At 42.8% G+C, this 22,063-nt stretch overlaps 8 protein-coding genes and 1 non-coding gene across 9 annotated transcripts; 3 read left to right on the forward strand and 6 right to left on the reverse strand. All coding sequences in view use genetic code 12, as the record gives it.

Moving 5' to 3' along the window:
* Positions 1-459: 459 nt before the first annotated feature.
* PGUG_03688 (uncharacterized protein) lies at positions 460-2,172 on the forward strand (the record flags this gene model as incomplete). Its single annotated transcript, XM_001484257.1, has 1 exon — positions 460-2,172. The coding sequence occupies one exon, from the start codon at positions 460-462 to the stop codon at positions 2,170-2,172; it is 1,713 nt and encodes a 570-aa protein (XP_001484307.1).
* A 135-nt stretch (positions 2,173-2,307) lies between these two features.
* On the reverse strand, positions 2,308-4,494 carry PGUG_03689 (phosphoprotein phosphatase; the record flags this gene model as incomplete). Its single annotated transcript, XM_001484258.1, has 1 exon — positions 2,308-4,494. One exon carries the CDS (start codon positions 4,492-4,494, stop codon positions 2,308-2,310), a length of 2,187 nt encoding a protein of 728 aa, XP_001484308.2.
* A 340-nt stretch (positions 4,495-4,834) lies between these two features.
* On the reverse strand, positions 4,835-6,808 carry PGUG_03690 (uncharacterized protein; the record flags this gene model as incomplete). The annotated part of the gene is made up of 1 exon (XM_001484259.1): positions 4,835-6,808. One exon carries the CDS (start codon positions 6,806-6,808, stop codon positions 4,835-4,837), a length of 1,974 nt encoding a protein of 657 aa, XP_001484309.2.
* A 145-nt stretch (positions 6,809-6,953) lies between these two features.
* RPL21A (60S ribosomal protein eL21) lies at positions 6,954-7,346 on the reverse strand (the record flags this gene model as incomplete). Its single annotated transcript, XM_001484260.1, has 1 exon — positions 6,954-7,346. The coding sequence occupies one exon, from the start codon at positions 7,344-7,346 to the stop codon at positions 6,954-6,956; it is 393 nt and encodes a 130-aa protein (XP_001484310.1).
* A 483-nt stretch (positions 7,347-7,829) lies between these two features.
* PGUG_03692 (40S ribosomal protein S9-B) lies at positions 7,830-8,405 on the forward strand (the record flags this gene model as incomplete). Its single annotated transcript, XM_001484261.1, has 1 exon — positions 7,830-8,405. One exon carries the CDS (start codon positions 7,830-7,832, stop codon positions 8,403-8,405), a length of 576 nt encoding a protein of 191 aa, XP_001484311.2.
* Positions 8,406-8,865: 460 nt separating this feature from the next.
* Positions 8,866-10,752, forward strand: PGUG_03693 (diphthine--ammonia ligase; the record flags this gene model as incomplete). The annotated part of the gene is made up of 1 exon (XM_001484262.1): positions 8,866-10,752. The coding sequence occupies one exon, from the start codon at positions 8,866-8,868 to the stop codon at positions 10,750-10,752; it is 1,887 nt and encodes a 628-aa protein (XP_001484312.2).
* Positions 10,753-11,304: 552 nt separating this feature from the next.
* On the reverse strand, positions 11,305-11,377 carry PGUG_06047. The gene has a single exon. It is a non-coding gene; the product is annotated as a tRNA-Arg (tRNA).
* Positions 11,378-12,412: 1,035 nt separating this feature from the next.
* PGUG_03694 (uncharacterized protein) lies at positions 12,413-14,686 on the reverse strand (the record flags this gene model as incomplete). Its single annotated transcript, XM_001484263.1, has 1 exon — positions 12,413-14,686. The coding sequence occupies one exon, from the start codon at positions 14,684-14,686 to the stop codon at positions 12,413-12,415; it is 2,274 nt and encodes a 757-aa protein (XP_001484313.2).
* A 649-nt stretch (positions 14,687-15,335) lies between these two features.
* On the reverse strand, positions 15,336-16,253 carry PGUG_03695 (amidase; the record flags this gene model as incomplete). Its single annotated transcript, XM_001484264.1, has 1 exon — positions 15,336-16,253. The coding sequence occupies one exon, from the start codon at positions 16,251-16,253 to the stop codon at positions 15,336-15,338; it is 918 nt and encodes a 305-aa protein (XP_001484314.2).
* Positions 16,254-22,063: the final 5,810 nt, after the last annotated feature.

The raw sequence follows: 22,063 nt of genomic DNA on the forward strand, positions 1-22,063 counted from the left end.
AGTCATCGGAGGCGATGAGCCGGCATGCGGCGTCCGCCGATGATACGCTAGATTTTAGACCTTGCGTATTTCTTTTAATCATAATATCAATCTTTTCAAGTTACGTTCTACATATTCTTGGCCCAACTCTCACAGCGCTAACATTTATTTCAAAATTATACTTTTTCCCATACACTGAGAGAGAGTTCGGGTTCGGAAAAACCATGCATATTGACACAATCGTGCATGAGCTGCCTGCATGTGTCAAACATTCAGCCCCACTTCGGGCGGCCGTGACCTTCCGAGTTGGATTTACCTGTCAAAAAAGAAAAACAATCGTTCGAGAGCGATGCTGGGTTACGTCACGTAGTGCTATGTTTAAAATTTTTGTCGGCACCCCCACCACTCGGTTCGGGGCTTGTCAGTATAAGAAGCAGCCGGGTCGCATTTACACTATTTTTTTAGCATTTATTTTCAAATATGGTTTGGGACATTAAATCACGAACCAACACAGGTGGATTAACCGGAAGAAAGCTCCGGTGGACGGTGACATTTATTGCAACTATGGGATTTTCTCTCTTTGGTTATGATCAAGGATTGATGTCAGGTCTTATTACTGGAGAACAATTCAATTCGGAATTTCCTCCAACCAAGACTCCAACAACTGGTTCTCCTACTCATGCGCAAACCATTCAAGGTGCGGTGACTTCTTGTTACGAAATTGGATGTTTTTTCGGTGCGCTTTTTGCATTGTTCAGAGGTGACAAGATTGGAAGAAGACCATTGATCATTGCTGGTTCTTTCATTATCATCATTGGAACTGTGATTTCTGTGGCTTCTTTCCATCACAGCTGGGGATTGGGACAGTTTGTTGTTGGAAGAGTTATTACTGGTATTGGAAATGGATTGAACACAGCCACAATTCCTGTTTGGCAATCAGAAATGTCCAAGTCCGAGAACAGAGGATTATTAGTCAATTTTGAAGGTTCGGTGGTTGCTATTGGTACTTTTGTGGCTTACTGGATTGACTTTGGTCTTTCTTATGTTCATTCTTCGGTTCAATGGAGATTTCCAGTGGCTTTCCAAATTGTATTTGCAGCCGTTGTATTCATTGGTATTCTTCCACTTCCTGAATCTCCAAGATGGCTTGTTGCGCACGACCGCAAGGCTGAAGCCCAGTACATCTTGGGTGCTTTGAACGATGTGTCTCCAGACGATGATGGAGTGGTGGCTGAATTGACCCATATTTCCGATTCTGTCAACAGATTTTCCAGATCTCAAGTTGGGTTCAAAGACTTGCTTACTGGAGGAAAGCAGCAACACTTTGCCAGAATGCTCATTGGATCATCGACTCAATTCTTCCAGCAATTCACTGGGTGTAACGCTGCTATTTATTACTCAACGGTACTTTTCGAAGACACCGTTTTGACTGGATTGGAAACAGCATGGAGAAGAAGATTATCATTGATTTTGGGAGGAGTTTTCGCTACTGTTTACGCCTTGTTCACTATTCCTTCCTTCTTCTTGGTGGATACTCTCGGAAGAAGAAGTTTGTTCTTGATTGGAGCCACTGGTCAAGCAGTTGCTTTCACTATTGCATTTGGTTCATTGGTTCATCCTAATCCTGAAAATGCCAAAGGTGCTGCTGTGGGTATCTTCATTTTTATCTGCTTCTTTGCCTTTACCGTTCTTCCTCTTCCATGGATTTACCCACCTGAAATTAACCCTATGAGAACAAGAACCATTGCTACTGCTGTGTCCACTTGTACAAACTGGATTTGCAACTTTGCTGTGGTGATGTTCACACCTATTTTCATTGGTAAGTCGGGCTGGGGTTGTTACCTTTTCTTTGCTGTGCTTAACTATTTGTGGATTCCTATCATCTTTTTCTTTTACCCAGAAACCGCTGGACGTCAATTGGAGGAAGTTGACATTATTTTCGCAAAGGCTCATGCTGATGGTACTTTCCCATTCAGAGTTGCAGCCACTATGCCAAAGATGAACTTGGCCACTATCAAGACTGAAGGTGAACAATTGGGTCTTTACGATGACGACTTTGAAAAGGAACAATTTGAAACCAAAGAATTGATGGAACCCACTGGCTCAGGCACTGTCTCACCCGGCTCTGATGCCGTCTTGAACAAGGTTGATGAGAACGATAATAATGTGGACAACGTTGATAACCGAGTTTAGATATTCATATGTACTTATAGAAGGAGACTTTATTATGCTAAGCTTCTATTCGGTCACATTGCTGTGATAATTATGGCCCTCTCTTCCGATTCTTGCTGTGGTATCATGCTAGTTTTCCTTCGGTCACAATTGCTGTTATGCTAGCTTTCCCTCGGAGACGAGGGTGTATCTATCCACCTCCTTCCCCGTTTGGCTCTCGAGGCGTTTCCACGTCTCTATCTTTCCATCATTAGTGTTGATTTCGTACACCCTCATTCTTCGAATATACCCATTATACCCACCATATCCACCCTCTCCTGAACCACCGCCGTAGCACAACCACATGCGGTTTTCTCTAGAACTATCTTTGTCTTGAACATCAAGCACACAGTAGTCGTTGCAATGGTCATGACCAACACTCACCACAGAAACACCCAACTTTCCAAGAACAGACCTGGCTCCAGTATTGTATCGCGGAGCAGTTACACCTTCACGAAGTTCACCGACCTTGGTTTGACCGTCGATATTTCGGTACTCTGGGAGAGGAATGTGGAAAAATGCCATAGACATGTGCATCTTCGAGTATGCTGCGGATGATTTTTGTAGACTGGCACCTTCTTCTTCGAGCCATTTTAGTTGCGATTCTTTGATCCAATCGTAGCCGGGATTCACCTTGGGGTTTGGCGAATATTTGTGTGTGTCAAGGAAGTACAATGTGATAGCAGTATTGTGAGTCGAGTATCCCTCGATGGGTACGACGTAGTTGCCTACTCCCGCAACCGCTTCGGGTCCAACTGCTGCAACGGAATATGGCATATTAGCTGATAACGACATGATCTCCTGTCTCGTCATGGAGCCTTCGTCGTCGTGATTTCCCATGGTAACAGCATAAGGAATCTTGCGCTTGATAATGGGGTCAAGGGCCTTGAAAACTGCGGTTTCTGCGTCGGGGGCATTGTCACCAAAGATTTGGTCCCCAGTCAAAACCACCATATCTGGCTTTTCTGTATCAAGCATTGTGTTCAAAAACTTGAGGGTTCTGGGATCAGCTAAGCAGTTTTTGGCAGACTCTGCTGGTACGGGATCTCTGCATTTGCCGTTGCCAGTAGCAAGGTGCAAATCGGCCACTTGAAGAATTTTGAATTTGCCGTTCTTGTTCATTTTAAGTGGTGTTTGGTACTGCTTTGACTTATAATCAAGTTTGGGCCCTCGTCTTATTGTGAGGTAAGGTTTCCGGTCAGCAGTGGTTGATATGCCTTGAATATGGCCCTTGGTGTTCAACTGCCAGTTGGGGCGTGGATCTACGGCACCTTCACCAAACAAAATGTCAATTCCAGTGATAGCATTTTTATGAGATGGCGGTCCATAACGTACCCATATACCATGAGACTTGTAGCGCCAGCCTCTGGCTTTCACCTGATCCATGGAAGGCATGGTAATGGAGGTTTTAAGTGCGTGTCTCGAAGTTTCTTCTGTTCTCTTTTTGTTGCCGGAGTCATCATTTGCTTTCTTCTTTGCTTCTGCTTTTTCTCCTTTCTTCTCTGCTTCTTTTGCTGCCTTTTCCTCCTTTTCCTTCTCCGCTTCTTTTCTCTCATTTTCGAGGTTGATACGATTAATCTCGTTGCTGGCCGCTTTATGTTTCTCAACCGTAACCGCTGTGAGCTTGCCCTTCATTTGAGCCCGCTGCGAGTCCACGAGAGCTGTGTGTTCCTCATCATCATAGGGAGTACCAGAAAAGAAATTGGCTGCCAAATCGTAAGGAAGTTTGAGCTTTTCGTTTCCAGGAAGGGTCGCATCTTTAGCTGGATTAGCTATGGCTATATCGATTATCACCTGGTCCACTAATTTTTCTTCCCTCTTTCCTGCGTTTTCCTGGTCGCCTTCCATAGAAATCTTGCCGTCCAATGCCTCGTACTTGGCTTTCTTATAGGAAAAATATTGTTTTTGGACCCACGAGTTACCCAAGGTGAGGTCCTTATCGATCTTTACCCATTCACCAGACAGCCCTAAATTGCCCAAAACACCCTCGTTCTTTCCTGGAACACCACACTCACTCAGGGCGGATCCTAGCTTGAAACAGGAACGAATAGCGATGTCTACGATGTACAGATCGGATGATGGCTGGAAGAAACTAGGGGTAAATCCTGCTCCCAAGTAGTCGTCGAGCACAATTAAACGTTGTTTGTTGGCCACAAGCACCAAGCCAATACAGAACATCAATAGTACACCCACATATCCTAGTTGGCGGATCCATCGTCTTGGCAATCCCAACATGATGTCTGCCACAAAACGATGAGAACAGACGAGATAGCGAGTGCGATTACATAATGGGAACCAAACCATATATTCTGTATAACTACTTGTTTTTACTGCGTTCGGCTGCCAACTCCTCCTCACGCTTCTTCGCTTCGGGTTCGATATCCGGGAACGTGTCAGGATTGGGAAATTGGTTTGTGCTTGTCGGCTTCAAGAATTCGAGTGTGGGGTTTATTGACCGAATTCCACGGCACCTTTTTCCCTCCGATTTCTACATAGAGTTCATCTTCTCCAAGATTCTTCAAGTCTTTTGGGGTTTCGTCAGTCATTTTAAGTAGAAAGTATCCGTAAGCGATTCCAACAGCTATAAATGCAAAGAAGATCAAATGCATAACTGACTTGCTGCGACCGATGCAGGAGATCGGTGCTATGGTGCCGCAGCCATGTTCACGTGGACGTCAGGCGACCCCAGGATTCCATTAGCCACGCCTCCAGTAGACGAATTTAATCCAACTTCTGGAAGCATGGTGGTATTTAGACTCATGGCGTAGATGGTGACTATCATCACCACACAATGTAGACCCACACAGTAGATAAGAAAGAGCATTCTGGTGACTCTAGTAGCAAGCACTGCTCTTGTGAGTGAGATGAAGAGACGTTCTGCCGGTGATAATCGAGAGCTGATACGTTCTTGTTCTTGCATTCGAAACTGCTCGATGGGGTGGAGTTTGGACTCGTACGATTGGCGATATGGGTTATTTTCAAGGTCCATGTTGGGCTTGGGTTGGAACACCCTTCTTCCACTAGTCGATGTTCCGTTCGAAGCCAAGTATCGGGTTCGTTCATAGAGCTCTTCGTTGTCCTTTTTAAGCTGATGAACCTGTCTTTTGTACTCGCTGATGATAGCCGTCTGTTTTCGCAACTCTTCTTCGAGCTCAGTGCACCGGTCTCTGAACCGGTCTCTCTGCTTGGTGACTATCGGCAATATCGATTGTGATTCTTCTCCTCCATTTGCAGTGCCTCTGGTCATGGTGGTGAATCGACTCACACCCGATATCATGCTAGCATTGTCGTTGAACCGATGAGCCTCCACTGCCTCTTGTAAGTCTTTCTCTAATTTCCTATTATGACTGTGGGCTTGTTGGAGTTCATTATTGGTTTTTTCGAGACCTTGCTCTAGATGATGAATCTTCTCCACGAGGCCATCGTGCTGTGAACGAATGTCGGCTAACTCCTTCGTGAGAGCCTTGTTGCGTTGCATCAAAAGCGAGTCGAATTCTTTGGATTCGTCGTCTTCTGCGTCGTCGGTGCCAAACTCCAACTGCCGGAGTATATGGAGCTCTTGCTTCAATTCGTCGTAATCGTTGGTTTCTTCCAACTTGGTTTTCAACCCCCGGACCTCCACTGTAAGCTGGTTGATCTGGCGCTCGTAAAGCTCGCTTTTGTCTTTTTGGTCGGTCTGAGCATCTTGAAGTTTGTTGCGAAGTTGGTTTAGGGTGGCTAATGCACGAGCGTTCTCGCTTTCAAGATCAAAGATCTTTTTCGTGTTCTCCTTCTGGAAATCACCGTCTTCAAACTTGGACTTTAACATCGATAATTCTCGACGCAAATTCTCATTTCTATTCTCAAGCTCGATCGACCGTTTTTTGGAAAACTCGGCATCCCTCGTTGCCATCTCGAGCTCAGCCAAAACTGCTGCCAGGTCTGCAGGTACCGCATTGGAGCTCTGGGAGTTCAATTGGAGCTCGGTGACTTCTTTGGACGTACGAAGTTCCTCGATGGTGTTCTTGGCACTGTCAAGCTGGTCGCGAAGTCCCTTCTCCTTCTCCTGCCAATTGGACTCTTTCTCGTCAATAAGCGCCTTATACTCGTCATCCTTGGCTGTGAGTTTGGCTCCCAACGTTTCGGCAGCCTTTTGTTCGCTTTCGAGCATCCGCTGCTTCAATTGGTCGTAGTCTGCCCGTCTTGCCAATTCGTCTTTCAAGTCACTTATTTCCTTTTTGAGGGTTTCTGCTTCCGACGAGCTGATCACAGAGGCAAGAGAAGCCTCTAGAAGTGGCCTCGGGTTGGGCGCTTCGGCCATAACTCGGTAGAAGCTGAAGAAGTATTTCTCAACATTGCTTCTTTTGGTGGTCAATGAGTCGATTTCGTTCTGGTAAAGCTTGAGAAGCAGCTTGAGTGAATCAAGCTTCTCGTCATCCGGTAACTTCTTGAATTCCTTGGTTTTCGCTGCCAAATTTTTGCGAGACAATAAACTCAGTTTTTGTTCTTCTTTGATTTCAAGGCCTTGTTCATCCAATTTTTTTTGGAGATTTGGTAGATCGATCTGCGACCATGCCTGAAGTGCACCCGTAAACTTGTTGGGAGGAGTCTGTGGTGTGCCTCTATTATCAGACTCCATGGCACTAGTATCCGTGATCGTGATATGAGAAACTACATACAGTCGCAAGTCGCGAAACCAGCGGTGAGCATGCAAAGTGGTATTTACTAGTGTTTCCTGAGTCGACTACGCACACTACAAACTATCCTTCTACTTCTGTATTATCCTAAATGAATGTCTCGTATGGAACTGGAGCCAAAGTTTGAGGAACATTGTCAACAGTCTTGACGATTCTAGCCTCTCTAGGCTTGGCTGGTTGTCTCTTCAAGAACACAGTCTCACCCTTGGCCTTGGCCTCTCTCTTCTTAGCAGCATTGGTCTTGACTCTGTTCAAGAATTCTTGACGACAAGCAGAGTGCTTAACGTGCTCAACTCTCAAGTTGACTCTCTTTTCGAGGTATCTGTTTCCAACAATCTTGTGAATAATGACACCGACAGACGACTTGGTGACGTTGTAAACAACACCGGTCTTACCGTGGTAGTACTTGTGGGGCATACCCTTTTGGATGGAACCGTTGGCCTTGATGTCGACGATATCTCCAACCTTGTAGGTCTTCATATAGGTGGACAATGGGATGGCACCATGCTTCTTGAAATCACGCTGGAAGGCGTAACGAGTACCCGATCTGTAACCATGACTGAGTTAGTATTTGGAGTTCAATTTGGTGATTTCTATGTTGTGTATGATGCATTGGGCAGGTAATGGTGAACAAATGGTGAATTTATATAGTCAAATTCTAGTCAAATTCATATCCGCTGTAAGCCTTGTCACCTCCCGTACGATATCTGGTCGTTCAAAGCTTCGTCTGTACATACGATTTACCCATTTTTGTATCTGAAAACTATGGTGTGGAACCAAAAGTTAAAAGTGATGAAAATTTTCGGGTGCGCACTCACGTGTGGGCTGAGCCCTTGTCACGTGCTTCATCAAAAATCAATACTTTGAAGTTTTGCAGCCTACTAAATGGTGGTTCATAAACCGTGTATTCTACAGTTGGAGTAACCCATTATATATATATTAGGTGTCAAATAAAAACGAGGGATGACGAGTTTACTCTTCTTCTTCTTCAGCGTCTTCACCACCCTTGTTTTGACGCTTTCTCTTAACTCTACCAGCTCTACCCCCACCGTATGGAGAGTTGTTAGCAAAGTCAATGTGCTTTTGAGACTCCAATCTAACCATGAAAGATGGAACGTTGACGATCTGCTTACCGACGGCAATGTGTCTTTGAGCAATCAACACTCTAGCGTGGTGGATAGATCTAGCCAAACCCAATTTGAAAACTTGAGTTTGCAATCTTCTCTCCAAGAAATCTTCTGGTTTCAAAGCCAAGACGTAATCCAACTTCATCTTGTCCTCTGGCAACACACCAACCTTCACCAATCTTCTGATCAAAGCATTACCTTCGAACAATCTCTTTGGGTCCTTCTCGTCTCTGGTCAACAAGTCACGAGCGGCTCTTCTGATCTTGGACAATTGGAATTGAATTCTGTAGATTTCTCTCTTGTTCTTCAATCCAAATTCACCAGCCAACTTCAATTCACTGTCCAAACGGGCAGACTCATATGGCTGCTTTGGCACAGAGTAGGTCTTAGAGTAAGTTCTTGGGGCACCTGAAAGTTAGAAAACAGTTTGAAAAACTGTCCGGGTCTACATCTACGAGGCTAGAATAAATCTCTGGTAGTACAATACTTAGCACTGTATTTCCAAAGACTTATTGTATTCATTGCAACTGAAGTGTCGGGAATTCAGTTACAACAACAAGCCAAGTATATTATGAGGACCCGAACCTCGCGAAGCGCTTGCGCGTTCGCTTGTGTGTGGTCTAGTGTTTAAACTAGAGCTTCATCTTCAAAATGTGTACATACGTGGCATAGTGACTTAATCAATTGTAAAGAAGAAAAAATTTCAAAGTGAAAAAAATCTTTGCGCGAGCTCGACCTGGTTTCAGTTTTACGCACGAGTGTGGGCTTGTGCGTAATATGTGGTGCGGCCTATGTGACAGCGTTGTGCCCCAGCAGATGCGGCAGTGCTGAGATGCAGTCTGCATGTATACCGATTTTATGGTTCGTCTTTAATGAAGTTTGTGGCTCTTATATCGGGCGGCAAGGACTCGTTCTTTAACATACAACACTGTATAGCCCAGGGACATGAGCTAGTAGCCGTAGCTAACTTGTATCCACAAGAAAATTTCGATGAGATCGATTCTTTCATGTTCCAAACGGTGGGACACAACATAATAAATCATTACGGAGAATGTTTAGGTGTTCCTGTGTATCGCCAGGCCATCCACGGCGGGTCCAAGAACCAGGAGCTTGAATATTCTGTCACACAAGACGACGAAATTGAAGATTTATATTTGCTTTTGCAAAAAGTGTGTGCTCATCATGATATACAAGGTGTGAGTTGTGGAGCAATTCTCTCTCTGTACCAACGAACACGAGTGGAAAATGTGTGCGGGCGACTCGGACTCACATCTTTGGCATATCTCTGGCAAAGAGATCAATTGGAACTTATGACTGAAATGAGTAATAGTGGACTCGATGCTCGGTTGATCAAAGTTGCAGCAATTGGTTTAACGGCTCTGGATCTTGGCAAATCCATAACCCAAATGTTACCAAAGTTAGTCAAGCTCAACCAGATGTATGAGGTTCACATTTGTGGAGAAGGAGGAGAATTCGAGACATTGGTGTTCGATAGTCCTCTTTTCAAACATAAGCGGCTCGAGATAGCCACCAAAGAAGTTGTCACCGATTCAAGAAACGACGTCTCCTACTTGCGACTAGAAGTTAAAGTTGTTCCCAAGGAGCCAGTTCTTCTGGACACCGTTCAGCCGCCGGTTTTAGACGAAATGTTCTCTTCATTAGAGCATTCAAGTCCACAACCACGACAAGATGAACTACCTAATTCTGTCATCCCTACAACCAAATTGTCGACCATTGTCAAGCGTGTGAACAACTATCTCTTCGTCTCGAATTTGACCCTGATTGCCGAAGGAGTAGACGAATGTATGAACTCGATCTTTGCTTATTTACACAAAATTTTGAAAGAGAACATGTTGGACGTTGGAAGCATTCAGCACGTTGAACTTCTCGTATCGAACATGAACTCGTTCAATTCGATCAACAAGATATACTCAGAGGTTTTTTCCAACTACTTTCTTCCTCCATCTCGAGTTTGTATTGAAACCACCTTATCCACTCAAGTATCATTGAGTTGTACAGCACTACTTCTGAGACCAAAGCGCCAAGGCATACACATTCGTTCCCTCTCATACTGGGCACCTCACAATATCGGTCCATATTCACAGTCCATTGTGGACGAATCTCAGACATACAAAATGGCCAGTATCTCGGGTCAAATACCCTTGATTCCAGCTACCATGACACTCCCATCCACCAGTGACAACCTCAATTCGTATCTTTGTATGCAACATTTTCATCGTGTGAAAGAATTGGTGCAAGTGAAAAAAATTGGAGCAGCAGTATGTTTCGTCACTAGCCCTACATTGGCTCAAGTAGCCACGACGAGCTGGAAGCTGTATATTGACGAAGTGGAGCACGGACAAGGGCTGCAACTGTTAGTTACAGTTCAAGTCACAGGTTTACCAAGAGCGGCTGATGTGGAATTGAGTGGGTTCACCTTTGAAATCAAGAACCACCACGAAGAAGATCTGGAGGATGAATTCGATCGGGAGGAAAAAAGAAAGCTGAAAGAAACTGAACCGCCAAAATTCTCATTTGAAAAGTACCATACTCAAGTCATTGGCGATATGACTTCCACAGTATTTTTCACTAATGATGTCAATCACCTAAAAGCTCTTCCAGGCCAAGTGCAACTTTACACCACTACAGAATTACCCGTAGCTTGTGATGCTCAGATCATCCCAGTTAGCAACGTATGGGACACCACCGGCACCAAATTCAAGTATGGAGGCATAATCAGGGACTGGAAAACTACATGAAAAATTCATCATTCACATTTAATTATCGTACACGCGCCGACACTGCCGACTCAGAGCGCTTATTGCAAGTCTCTGCTAGTTTTTCGTTCCAGGGCCGTTATACATGAGTTCTTCAGGTAAGGTTATTCCTCTTTCACGGCACAATTGAATTAACCTTTCGTTCTCTTCCTTTAAATAGTCTATGTAATCGGCCGATTTGGTCAAGATATTAAGTTCGGACCGATTCTCCAGTTCGGTAAGTGTGGGAGTGAGCGCAACTATACGATCAAACTCAGACCGGATGTTCTCTCGTCTTTTTTGCTCGGAAGCAATATGATGAGCCTTTGGTTAGTATGTTTTTTTAGTGCCCAAGAGAGGTCTTACTTACTTTCTTCTGTTCCTCAGTCAATGTAGTCGGGCGAGCGTCCTTACGGGAGTTGTCAATCGAGTCCATTTTGCAACAAAAACTATGACGTAGCACCAGTTGTGGGGGTTGACATTTTGGTTTTCGGATGCTTCTTCCGGAGTGCACACAGAACCCCGGGCTCACGGAAAAAAATAGTGCTAATTCCAAACCCACGGCGGGAGTCGAACCCGCAATCTTTTGATTAGAAGTCAAACGCGTTAACCATTACGCTACGCAGGCGATTATTGCCTTGAGGGCACACAATCAAGATTTGTCGCTGATAAATTTTAGCGAAAAAATTGTGGCGTATCCTCGTTCGCGATAAGCTTATCGCATCCTTTATTAGCTTCTTCAACGGTCTGTGGCTTAAAGATTGGTCTGGTTGTTTTAGTCTACATCTCTTCCTGTTTTGGAACTCATAAATTCTCTATAAAGTTACAAAAACAGCCTATGGTGTTCTCGAATTAAATCACCGGCTGCAATATAAAACATAAAACTACAAAAACATCCCGACATCAAGTCAAAGATTCCTCCGAAACATAACAGATGCGTTTAAAACAACAAGGCGACACCGGCAGCGGCAGCGGCAGCAACACCGAAAACTCCGGTAGAAATACCGGCAGCACCGTTATCAGGAACCACGGTAGTACTGTTAGTACCGTTAGAACCGTTAGTGGCGTTCCATGCAGAAACAGAAGAAATAGCGGTGAAAGCGATAGCGATAGTCTTGAATTGCATTTCTTAAAAAGTGTGATAAGGAAAAATTCTCGAGGAAAATGGGGCTGTAATTTATACTGATAACAAATGAACCGTAAGTTCCACAAAAAAGAAATACAGAGAAGCAAGGTTCATGCAAGATTGTGGTACAATCCGGAACTATGCATGACATTTAAAAAATTCCGCCACACAATGCGTGTCCCAACCTGATATTCCCCAATGCGGTATAGAAACGTGACGATAATGGATGACGGCGCCGCACACTATGCCCGGGTGTCTGGCTCCGTTCATGCGAGCAATTTACTTTGTGTGATCATGGGCTATTTGTGCACATTACACTTCCGTTTTGGGACAATAGGGAACGTTCCGTGGGACCTGCAGCAAAGTGGATCTCATTGGGATGAAACCCGTGGGCTTGGCCCTTATGCCGAGCTAGCCTATTGTTTTTGTCATATTGATCGATTGTCATCATCAACGTGCTATTGACTAATTACTCTTTTTGACTATGTCAAATACTCAATTTTTGACTTTTGACTTTTTGACGTCGCTGTCTATTCATTATTCTTCTGCATAGAGGTCCATCAACTTGAACACCTCGTCTATGGCTTCCTCGAAATCAAACCTTTGTCTCATCACCTTGCTCATGAACAAGTCACTTCTCAACCACTCTCCTTTATGCTTATAATGCTCCATATGTTTGGTGACTCCAGCGATATCCAGCTTCATCAAAAGTCCAAGTTCCTTTTCATGATAACTGGTAAAGTGCATTGTCTTGACATACTCTTTAAAGATCAGTCCGTGCTGTAGCAAATTGGCATGATCCTGAGTGGTCAACTTGTTGATACGCCATTTCTCGACGTTGGAAATAACTCGTTTTTCCTTGTCGACAGCCACTCTCTTCTTTTTCTTCTCTGCACTTTTGTCATCTCCCGATGCTTTATGCTCATCCACCCATCTTTGAGGGTCCTGAAGGTAATCAAGAACAATTTGCGTGATGACCCAAATGCGAAAATTGTTGAGATAAAATGAGTCTCGGTAATTCTTGTCAGTGAGGGCATTGAGCTTATACTCATAATTGAGAGTCATGACAAAGTTGCTGGGAACATAACTCAACAGGTTCTCTACCAATGTCAAAACTAAAGGCGATAATTCGTCATATGTTGCAAAATGGTTGTTTCGACAATTATACGCCTCGAGCTCTCGATTCTTGTCTCTATAGTTAACGTTTCCATTGTCGTCTTTGAGCCCTTCTAATGCTTTCCGAATATGAGGCTGTGACTCCACTAAGTAATCGTATCGTTGTGGAGTATCTGTGTCGGTCAATGCTAGGGCTGTGATGTCGATGTAAAGCCCGGTATCAATGTCGATGAACCGCCCATCAATATTGTTGTTTCCGTTGCCCTTACTTCTGTGGGTAATACTCGATCCTATGTCGACAAAGTACCTACCCATTCCATTGAATTTATCCTCAGAAGTTCCAACATTTTCAATAATTAAAGATTGGTTGAACCGCTTACCCAATTTATGAAGCTCACTTAAAGGCACCTGAACATCAATGTCGGTGTCCCATGGAAACGCAAGACCGTTCCAATACCACGAGAGCAACGAACCATGTGAGATCCATGTAATGATCCCGTGTTGACGGGCAAAACTGAGATATGACTTGACCAAATGGTGCAAGGAAAGTTTTTGATCTTCATTACCAACGGTGATCCCGTTGAAAAATCTCCAGTCATAATGGTCTCCCAACCACTTTTCAGGGTGTTTTTCCAAGAGTTTTGCTTCGCGAAAGAATTTTGGAGGATCTTCTTCATGGTGGGAATACTCGATGGATTTACGGTAAGCATCATCCATGACATTAAGATCGCGGCCCTTTAAGCCGTCGAGAATAGAGTTCACATCCACATCAAAAGCATCCCGAGGAATAGTGACTTCAGGATCATTCATAACCTCATCCTTATTACGAGGTGGGTGTGTCTTGACAAGGGTATTGTATTCGTTCAAAACGTTGACTTTGTCAATATCTAGTTTTTTGACAATATCGTTATGAAGAAGACTGTGCTTCAAGTCATTATTTGAGGGGTCTGCAACATAAACTTCGTAGGATCCCAAAGTATCGGTCAAGAATACCAACTTTACGGGCGAAGGTGCGGAAGTGTACAAGTAAGATTTACCCAAAATCTCATTGTTTGGAACCATTTGTGGTCCTGGGAATGCAAAGATGTTGTACCCAAGGGGATTAGAAGAGTCTTCTTGACAATATGATTGTACAGGCTGCAACTCTGAACCTTGTACCAACTCGCCCTTATTAGATATGTCGAAGAAGCTGCATCGTATCTTGCCGTCCTTCTTGGGAAGAATATACTTTTTGAGCTTTTCCATGTCGACCCAGTCACTCCAATGAAACGGTACGGGTTCCAGCCCTTGGTTTTTATTGAGGTATGAGAGATAAACTCCCAAAGTGAACCGGGGATCAAAAGGTTGAAAGATTGGTTTTCGCTGGTCATCATCTCTAAAGTATGAAGGGACCTTCAACTCTAGTGGAAGGTTGGAAATGACTTTTTCATCAAGGTCCCAGAATTCCAGGGACCAATCGTGGGCTCGTTTTTCCTTTCTCACTTTTTCGACATGGCGTAAAAACATTTCGTTCGATTCCAACTCGAGATCTGATGCTAAAATGTTCTGAAACCATGATTGAAACTTGAGTTTGACTGCATTCTGGAACTGAAGTTGCGGCAGCTGGGCCAAATGCAAAGCATAAATCGTTTTCAACACGCCATAAGTCACCACAAATAAGAGCACAACTTTCATATATCGAAGGCGTACCCTCATGGTGCCTTTGCGACCGTTATTGGCGACCCTTATGTTGTTAGCGTGGACTCAGCCACAAATGCAAATAAATCTACCACGGTTGTTTGTGATAAATTGGGTAGAAAATGGACCCAAATCACTGTTTAAACTTGTTCTGAACACTCTTATAAAAAAGCGTAAGTGCGACTGTTCCTGGATCAAAGTTTTCAAGTCGAAGAAGGATCAAGCGCAGCGGTAAAAAAGACCGTTAAAATCAAAGTTGGACACACGACTGTCAAATGCGACAATGGAGAAGGATGCTTGTCTGCAGGAAGATAATGAAGGTTTGAAGAGATGGACTTTGAACAATAGTGGTAGAAATGGTGAGTAGAGTATATATAGTAGATATACAGGTTTTGTATAGTGGTGGTGGTGTTGTGTTTCGAAATATTTTTGATTCTGGGGTAGATTGTGTCCCTGCGTTTTATGCACCGAAATGCTTATCTCCACCTTTTGCCCTAGTTGGGACGTATTTACGAAAAGTGAAAATGGTAATCAGGTGGCTTAAACTGATGAGTTTCGAGTATTTGGAGAATCTCGATGGAGAATTTGTGACAATTCCTTGAGTGCAATTGTAGTTTGGTTTTTTCCTGAAATTTAGCTTATATGTTCTTGCCTTTTCTTGTCTCTCTCACTTTTCTTGAGTTTCGTATGTCTCTGCCACTTCCATCTCAAACACCCGCACTGCTGGCTGGTCACAGGGAAGAGCTCCGGCAATTTTCACTGGATTGGTTGGGTTTCGTTTTCCCTCAAATGTAAATGCTGCTGAAGAACCAGCAAAAAGAAGATTATCTTCCTGACCAACTCTGTTGCATGTCACCACAGCTACTGGATGTTCCAGCTCTACCAACGGCGAAAATCGCTGGATCCAGTATCCTACTGTATCAGTCTCGGGCTGGTTGGGATGGCGGTTGGTACCTCCTACTGCGGTAATGGAGAGCCATGCCATGGGACAGAGAATGAGACTTACCCCATTGGCAAGACAAGAACGAGCCATTTCAAACGCTGTGAACGGCGCCTCGAACTTGTAAGGGTTCAAATCCATGCAAATACCGGTAGAAGCGGTGATAGTGGGAAGTTTTTCATGAGGGTCTTTTTGGCCATGGTAGTATTCTTTATCGGCTACAAATTTGAACAGTTCAAACTTGGGTCCTGGGTTCTCCGAACAGCCCCATACTTCGTCTGTTTCGTACAAATGGCACTTTCGATAATGGTGTAACACATCACCAGCGGGAGATGTAAAAACAGCAGCATTGTATGTGATGGATTTTTCCTTTTCAGGGTATCCGATTAATGTGAAACAATTGTACTTTTTTGATAATGATCGAGCAAATTCCGTCGACGTTCCGGCCGCCGTTGGCTCCAAAAACGGTTCAATTGCACCAGGCGACTTGAAATTGTAACCTGTCAATGCCAATTCTGGAAGAAGAAGAATGTCCACTGGAGTACGTGCGATGGACAGAGCCACTAGTTTGGAAATATTAGCCATGTTACTTTTGACCTGGCCCACCACCGCCGTGGTCTGGACGGCCGCAATACGAAGATGCATTAAAAAAATGAACGATAGAGTGAAAAGAAGAAGAATGAAATGATAAAGTTATGAGATCATGGGTTTGACGGTATTGTGTGCAGGTCTTATCTTAATGCCTATGCTTCTTCAATTACGGACCAGAAGAAAAGGATGACTTATAATCCAGTACGTTCTAATCCAATACGTGTCTGATCCAATACGTGATTAGCTCTACATTCAAAGCGAAGCATTGTTCTCTGTAGCAGTTCAGATTCTTACTTAACCAACTCGGTCCTAAATTTGCAGAATACAGTAAAAAGGCAATTGTCCAATTTTGAAATATCAAGAGGTTCAGGTTCTAACCTTCATTGACACAATTCCTCGTTGATGTTAAGTCTGGGATAAAATTCTGGTTCGCCGACAGTACATTTGCTTAACTGATAGCATTAGTGACTCGGTCGATAAAACAATTTGGCATTATTTATCTTCAATTGTTGACTAGTTTGAATGCTCTTTCACTAAGTATCCTTCGTCGACGACGAGACGTTCGAAAACAACATCAATGAAATACAAAAAAAGAATACGTCTGACTCCTTCATGCTCACCATAGTAGTAGAATGTAACAAGTGCAATTAGTATTGGTAAAATGAACCGATACAAAGATGAGCGAATAGTTGCTGGCATGATGATGTTTTGTTTAATGAAAGTTTTCACTCATGGAACTTGGAGATTTTATGCATGTTACACGCCTTTTTCAAATATGGATGGATGCGAAGCTCATTGGTGCAAAAGCCATGCAACGCAGTTTACATGATGAGCAGTATCACCCTTCTCTCAAAACAACTCCCAGTATCTTCTTTATCCGAGACTGATGAATTCAAACTGCAAATTTTTCACCTAGTTCTTTTTTTAGCTCATGCAGCTGTCAAATGATTTGACGCATTTTCTTGGCTCCTAACCCGAAATCCTCAATCGCGGAACCATATAGAATTTAATAGTGGTCTATTGTGACAATGAAAGAGTCCGGGTTTGGCTACGGAGTGCCTCATTAAGAAAGATTGGCCACTTGTCTTCTTCTTTTGCCAATAATGGTAGCATATACGCTCACAAATATTATTCACACCAAATATTGGCAAAAGTAGACGAGCTAAGTATAGATCAGATTCGTGTGTACCTAGAGCGTCTCCAGTAGGTCCATGGTCGCTAGTCGCTCGATCTCTGTTTGGACTGTTTCTGTTTCCAAAATCCAATTTGAAAAATTCAGATTGTGCAAATTTCTAAATTTTCATGATTATAATGAAGCATTCTTTTCTGAAATGGTAGCTCAAGTAATGATTCTCACTATTTTCACCGAGCTAAAGTGCAATTCAACGAAGCCTAAAGTATCCTATTTGACTTTTCGTCTGTAGGTAAAGAGAATACCAAAATTAGTCTATGCACCGTAACTGAAGTATTTCGCACGGAACAAATGGCTGCGAGAAAATAGAATGAGATTCTTACGAAAAGGAAAAAAGGGATACAGCACCAAAACGAGGAGTTAGTATTTGCTTTCGTTTGCCCGAATTCGTTTCAATCTTACTTGCACATTTATGGCTGATCAACTTCGTCGGCGCCATTTTCAAGATATATGCAGGGATTATGGTTTTGAGCTATATGCAAGCAGCTAAAATCAAATTTGCAGCCATTTATAAGAGTACACCATTGAAGGTTTTGTCGGTCGTTCACATTCCAACTACCTCTTTTTGACTGCTTCCTGTACTTTCTTGAGTCCATTTGACCCTGGACTTCAAAATAGGTATGTTAGCTCCATTTTTGCTGCGTCGCTTCATCGCATCAGTTGCTTTTTTTGAAGGATTAACTGCTAGAAAATCACATGAGTTCACGATAACCAGAAGGCATGGCTTGATCCGTGAATCCGTTCTTTCTTCTACGGTTCTTCATAACCTCAAGAAATTGTGTCGCACTATTAGAAATCGTTAACATCAAAATTTACAGCCAACTTTGCCAATACCACAATGTAATTGATGGCAGTTGTGCCTTATTCATATCCATGTATTACACACTATAGAGGTTTTGCGACTACCTGTGTTGCAAAAGAATACTTCATGATGTAGTCCTTACATACAATACATACACCAGTACACTTTTGCCAAGTTAGCCTGTTCTCAATTACATGGAGGTTTATTCAAAGCAAATAGAGTTAGCGCTCGATGGATCCACTGTTGGGATCTCCCAGGGTAAACCAGTGCATTTCTTTGGCCATATACCCGGATGATAAGTGGCGCAATTAGGACACAGACTAGACTCACAATCTCCACTATTACCGCAGATCCTGCCACAGGGCAGTCTGTTTGGAAGATCATCACGAGCTCTCACCTCCCATGGCTTACCAGTGCATCTCTTTGTTCCCCCAAGATAACTGGCGCAATTAGGGTAAGCTGTAAACTCACAATCACTAGGATTATTGCAGAGCCTGTTAGGCTCATCTAGACCATGATTAATTGCCTGCGCTTCTTGGTTAGTGTTTCCACAAAGCGAGGTACATGAAAGGTAGCTCGTCAATGCTAAAATTGCTTTTAAATTCATAGTAATAGAAAGAAATAAGTAATTTAATTCCGTTTGTGCCATTTATATGTGTTAGTGCATGCAGGACCCTGGTGATACCGGATGCAGGATCGAAGGAAATGGGACGAAAACATCAAAATTTGCAACCAATTTTGCGAGTACTCCACTGGAATTTGATGGCAGCTGTGCCTTGTTAATATCCACGTTTCACTTTAGGGCTTTACAGCTACCTGGAATTATGCAGAAATACTTCAAGATGTAGTTCTGACTTACGATGCATATAAACCAGTACACTTTAAGTTATACCGATCTCTATTACGGATCTTTAATCAATACAAATATAGTAACGGCTATATGGGGGCATTCATTAAATAAAGGAAGGTCCTATGGCAAAAACTTCCATACGTTTTGCCATGTTTCTTCACGATAAGTTAGAAAAAAAAAGCAATATATAGTTGGGCAAGGAGAATTAGCATCTGCACAATTATAGTTCCAGTTGACCAATTCATAAGCTGAGTGGGTTCTGGCTCATCAATAAGATGTCTTCCTTCAAGCCACTTGGCTGAATCATAAGCCCCAAGACCAATATAAATGTAGAATGTGTCGTTTTCATAGGATGTAGGTCTTGTGTGGAAATTGTCGTCAAAGGCCAATTCAAAAGTGCTCAGCAAGTTTACAAGCAAGACTCTTGTCAAGCTCATAGCAATTATAATCAATTTTATTGGCTTGAACGAGAGATATAACTGTTGTTGTGTTATGCAGATATGCCACTAATTTTGAAATAGGCATGACCATCGGTAGTGAAATGCAAGTATAAGCATGTTTCAGCAAGCGAAGCAACACTAGACTACCTCGTACTCGATAACGTTCGGATTGGACCTAAATGGGTCAAACGAAAATGCATTTAGGCTAAAAATTGACATTCTTTTGCCATCATTTTGCCAAACAATTGACATTCTTCCTACACTTACCCTAACCTCACCGTACACTTACTTCGCTAAGACGTCTTCAACAACAACCGCCGTACCGACTCGACATGTTCCCTTAAAATTTTAAAGTACATGAAGTCACCCCTGGCAGTCCAGAACGGAATACGAAATTGAAGGGGCCAATACTAATGCTCAACACTTGAATAAGAAGTAACTCTAAATTATATACGCACCGATATATGTGCGACCGAAAAACCAAACTAGCAGCGGAAATGGTTGCAAATAATATCGAGAATGTTCGCTAGGAAAGCAGACAGGAGGTGAAAGGTTAATGATCGTTGTGAATTAATCAAGTTTCTGCATACTTGCAACCAAGAAATTGGGCCTGCCTTCCGACACTCAAAATATATTCTCATGATCGTATATTTGGTCCGGTTGCGTTCGAAATTCTATGTTCTCAAAGTCATTTACAAATACGTGGTTTGTCCGCGAGGATATATGTACGAAGAGGTACCAACCTAATGAGCTACAGAAACTACTTACAAGCATATATCTCATATAATTCCTAAAATCATATCTAACGTCCCGATTAAGTTGGTCCAGTGGTTGGAACATACCTGCATATCACAAACTTAGATTCAGAATTAGTTACTGATAAGCTTGTTATGAGCTCAAACGAAATCTCAAATATTAACGCATTGATGAAATACTTTCAGTTTTCGCCTCGATCTGTTATTACATACGAAAATTGTATTAGTCTAGAAGCTTATGAGTATGCAACCAAGTGGCTTAAAGAAGTAGATCTTGGCATTGAGGAACCCACTGGGCATGAGTCAACTAGAACTAGAATTGCTCAGGCTACAAGTTTTGCATCTAAATAATTGGTATTTTGGCAGGTGGTACTGACCGTCCTTTCCGTCTACAGCTCTTTTACAGAGCTTATCGTGAAAGAACATGGCGAAAGAAATGCAGTTCTAAGTCATGGAGTATGCTATAACGAATGCACCCATTCAAACGTATAGTTGCATTGATTAAAGGTCCACGTAAGAGAGATCAGTATAACTTGGTCAAATTGACTTGTGTACGTCCTCTATATACGTAAGACCTACTCTTATAAATGGCTGCAAATTTGTAGTTAGCGGCTTGCATATAGCTTAAATTCAAGTCAAAAAAATATGTGGATACAAAGAGATCGGGTACGGGCTGAAGGTGAACTCAAGTTGATTCATTGAAGATCTTCAGTAACTCTGGTCCATACAATATCGTCAACAAATATCATTTGGTCAGGGTCCAATAAGTTACGGTGTGCGAAACACAATTTGAACCGGAACCATAGTTAAAGGTAGTGGAATTACCCTAGCATTTTCTGATACTCCCATCAAACACCAACACTGAGTATTATCAATGACTAGTTCAGCTGATGAGCGTCAATCGAGGCTCAAGTTAGCTAAATAACGATAAAATACGTCGTAAATTGGCGGGCAATACTTCTTAACGTGTATAGAATATATGTGTGTCCGGTTATGTTCGGTTATGTGCGGTCATGTCCGGTCATGTCCGGAGATCAACCTCTTTATTCATTATTCGTGTCTGGGGTTCGGGCGTATAAATGTGACCGAAAATACCAGTGAATTGAAGGCGCGCATATAATTGTACAAAGAATAATTAGGACATAAATTTCGTTAATATCTTAGTTCCTTGGATTCCAGTCCATCTTCTGGCCCCCACTTGAATTTATTATCACGTGGACTATATTTGCCTCTAAATAATTCATAAAGATGCACTTTTAGTTAACTAAATAATAGCAAAAGTTCGAAAATTTACTGCTAAACACTGATAAAAACTACTTATATTTCCTGAATGAACCGCGATATGCATTTGGTCCTCGACCAGACTCATAACTATAGAGACACCACATGATGTCATATAAACCTGGCCATTCAAAAACCGATGCTTTGTGGTCGGGAGTTCCGAGATCCACGGCTCTTCCAGATGCTTACCTCCGATAATCCCAGCCGCCCAATGGGGCTTATCTTCCGATCCTGTATCCAGCATGTGACGTAACGAATCATGTCGCAAATTGACGCAACATATAGCCGATCAACAGGCACAGATTGTGGAATAATAATCGCTTGATGAACATTTGGTATGTATGTATGTGAGTGTAGTTTGGGCGGTGTAGCTTTCTGCAAGATATCAGATCCGTTTCTTCCGAAATTGTGGGGTGTCTTATCTGCTATTGGCTAATGTAGTGTGCGCCCCGAAGAGGGCTTCGCACCTGGGCAGTGTTACCACATTGAAACTTGCGGCAAAACAAATTGGTGTATTTATTGTTGTTGTGAGCCTTGGTTTGCA

Source organism: Meyerozyma guilliermondii, genomic scaffold (assembly GCF_000149425.1).
Source record: "Meyerozyma guilliermondii ATCC 6260 scaffold_4 genomic scaffold, whole genome shotgun sequence".
NCBI lineage: Eukaryota > Fungi > Ascomycota > Pichiomycetes > Serinales > Debaryomycetaceae > Meyerozyma > Meyerozyma guilliermondii.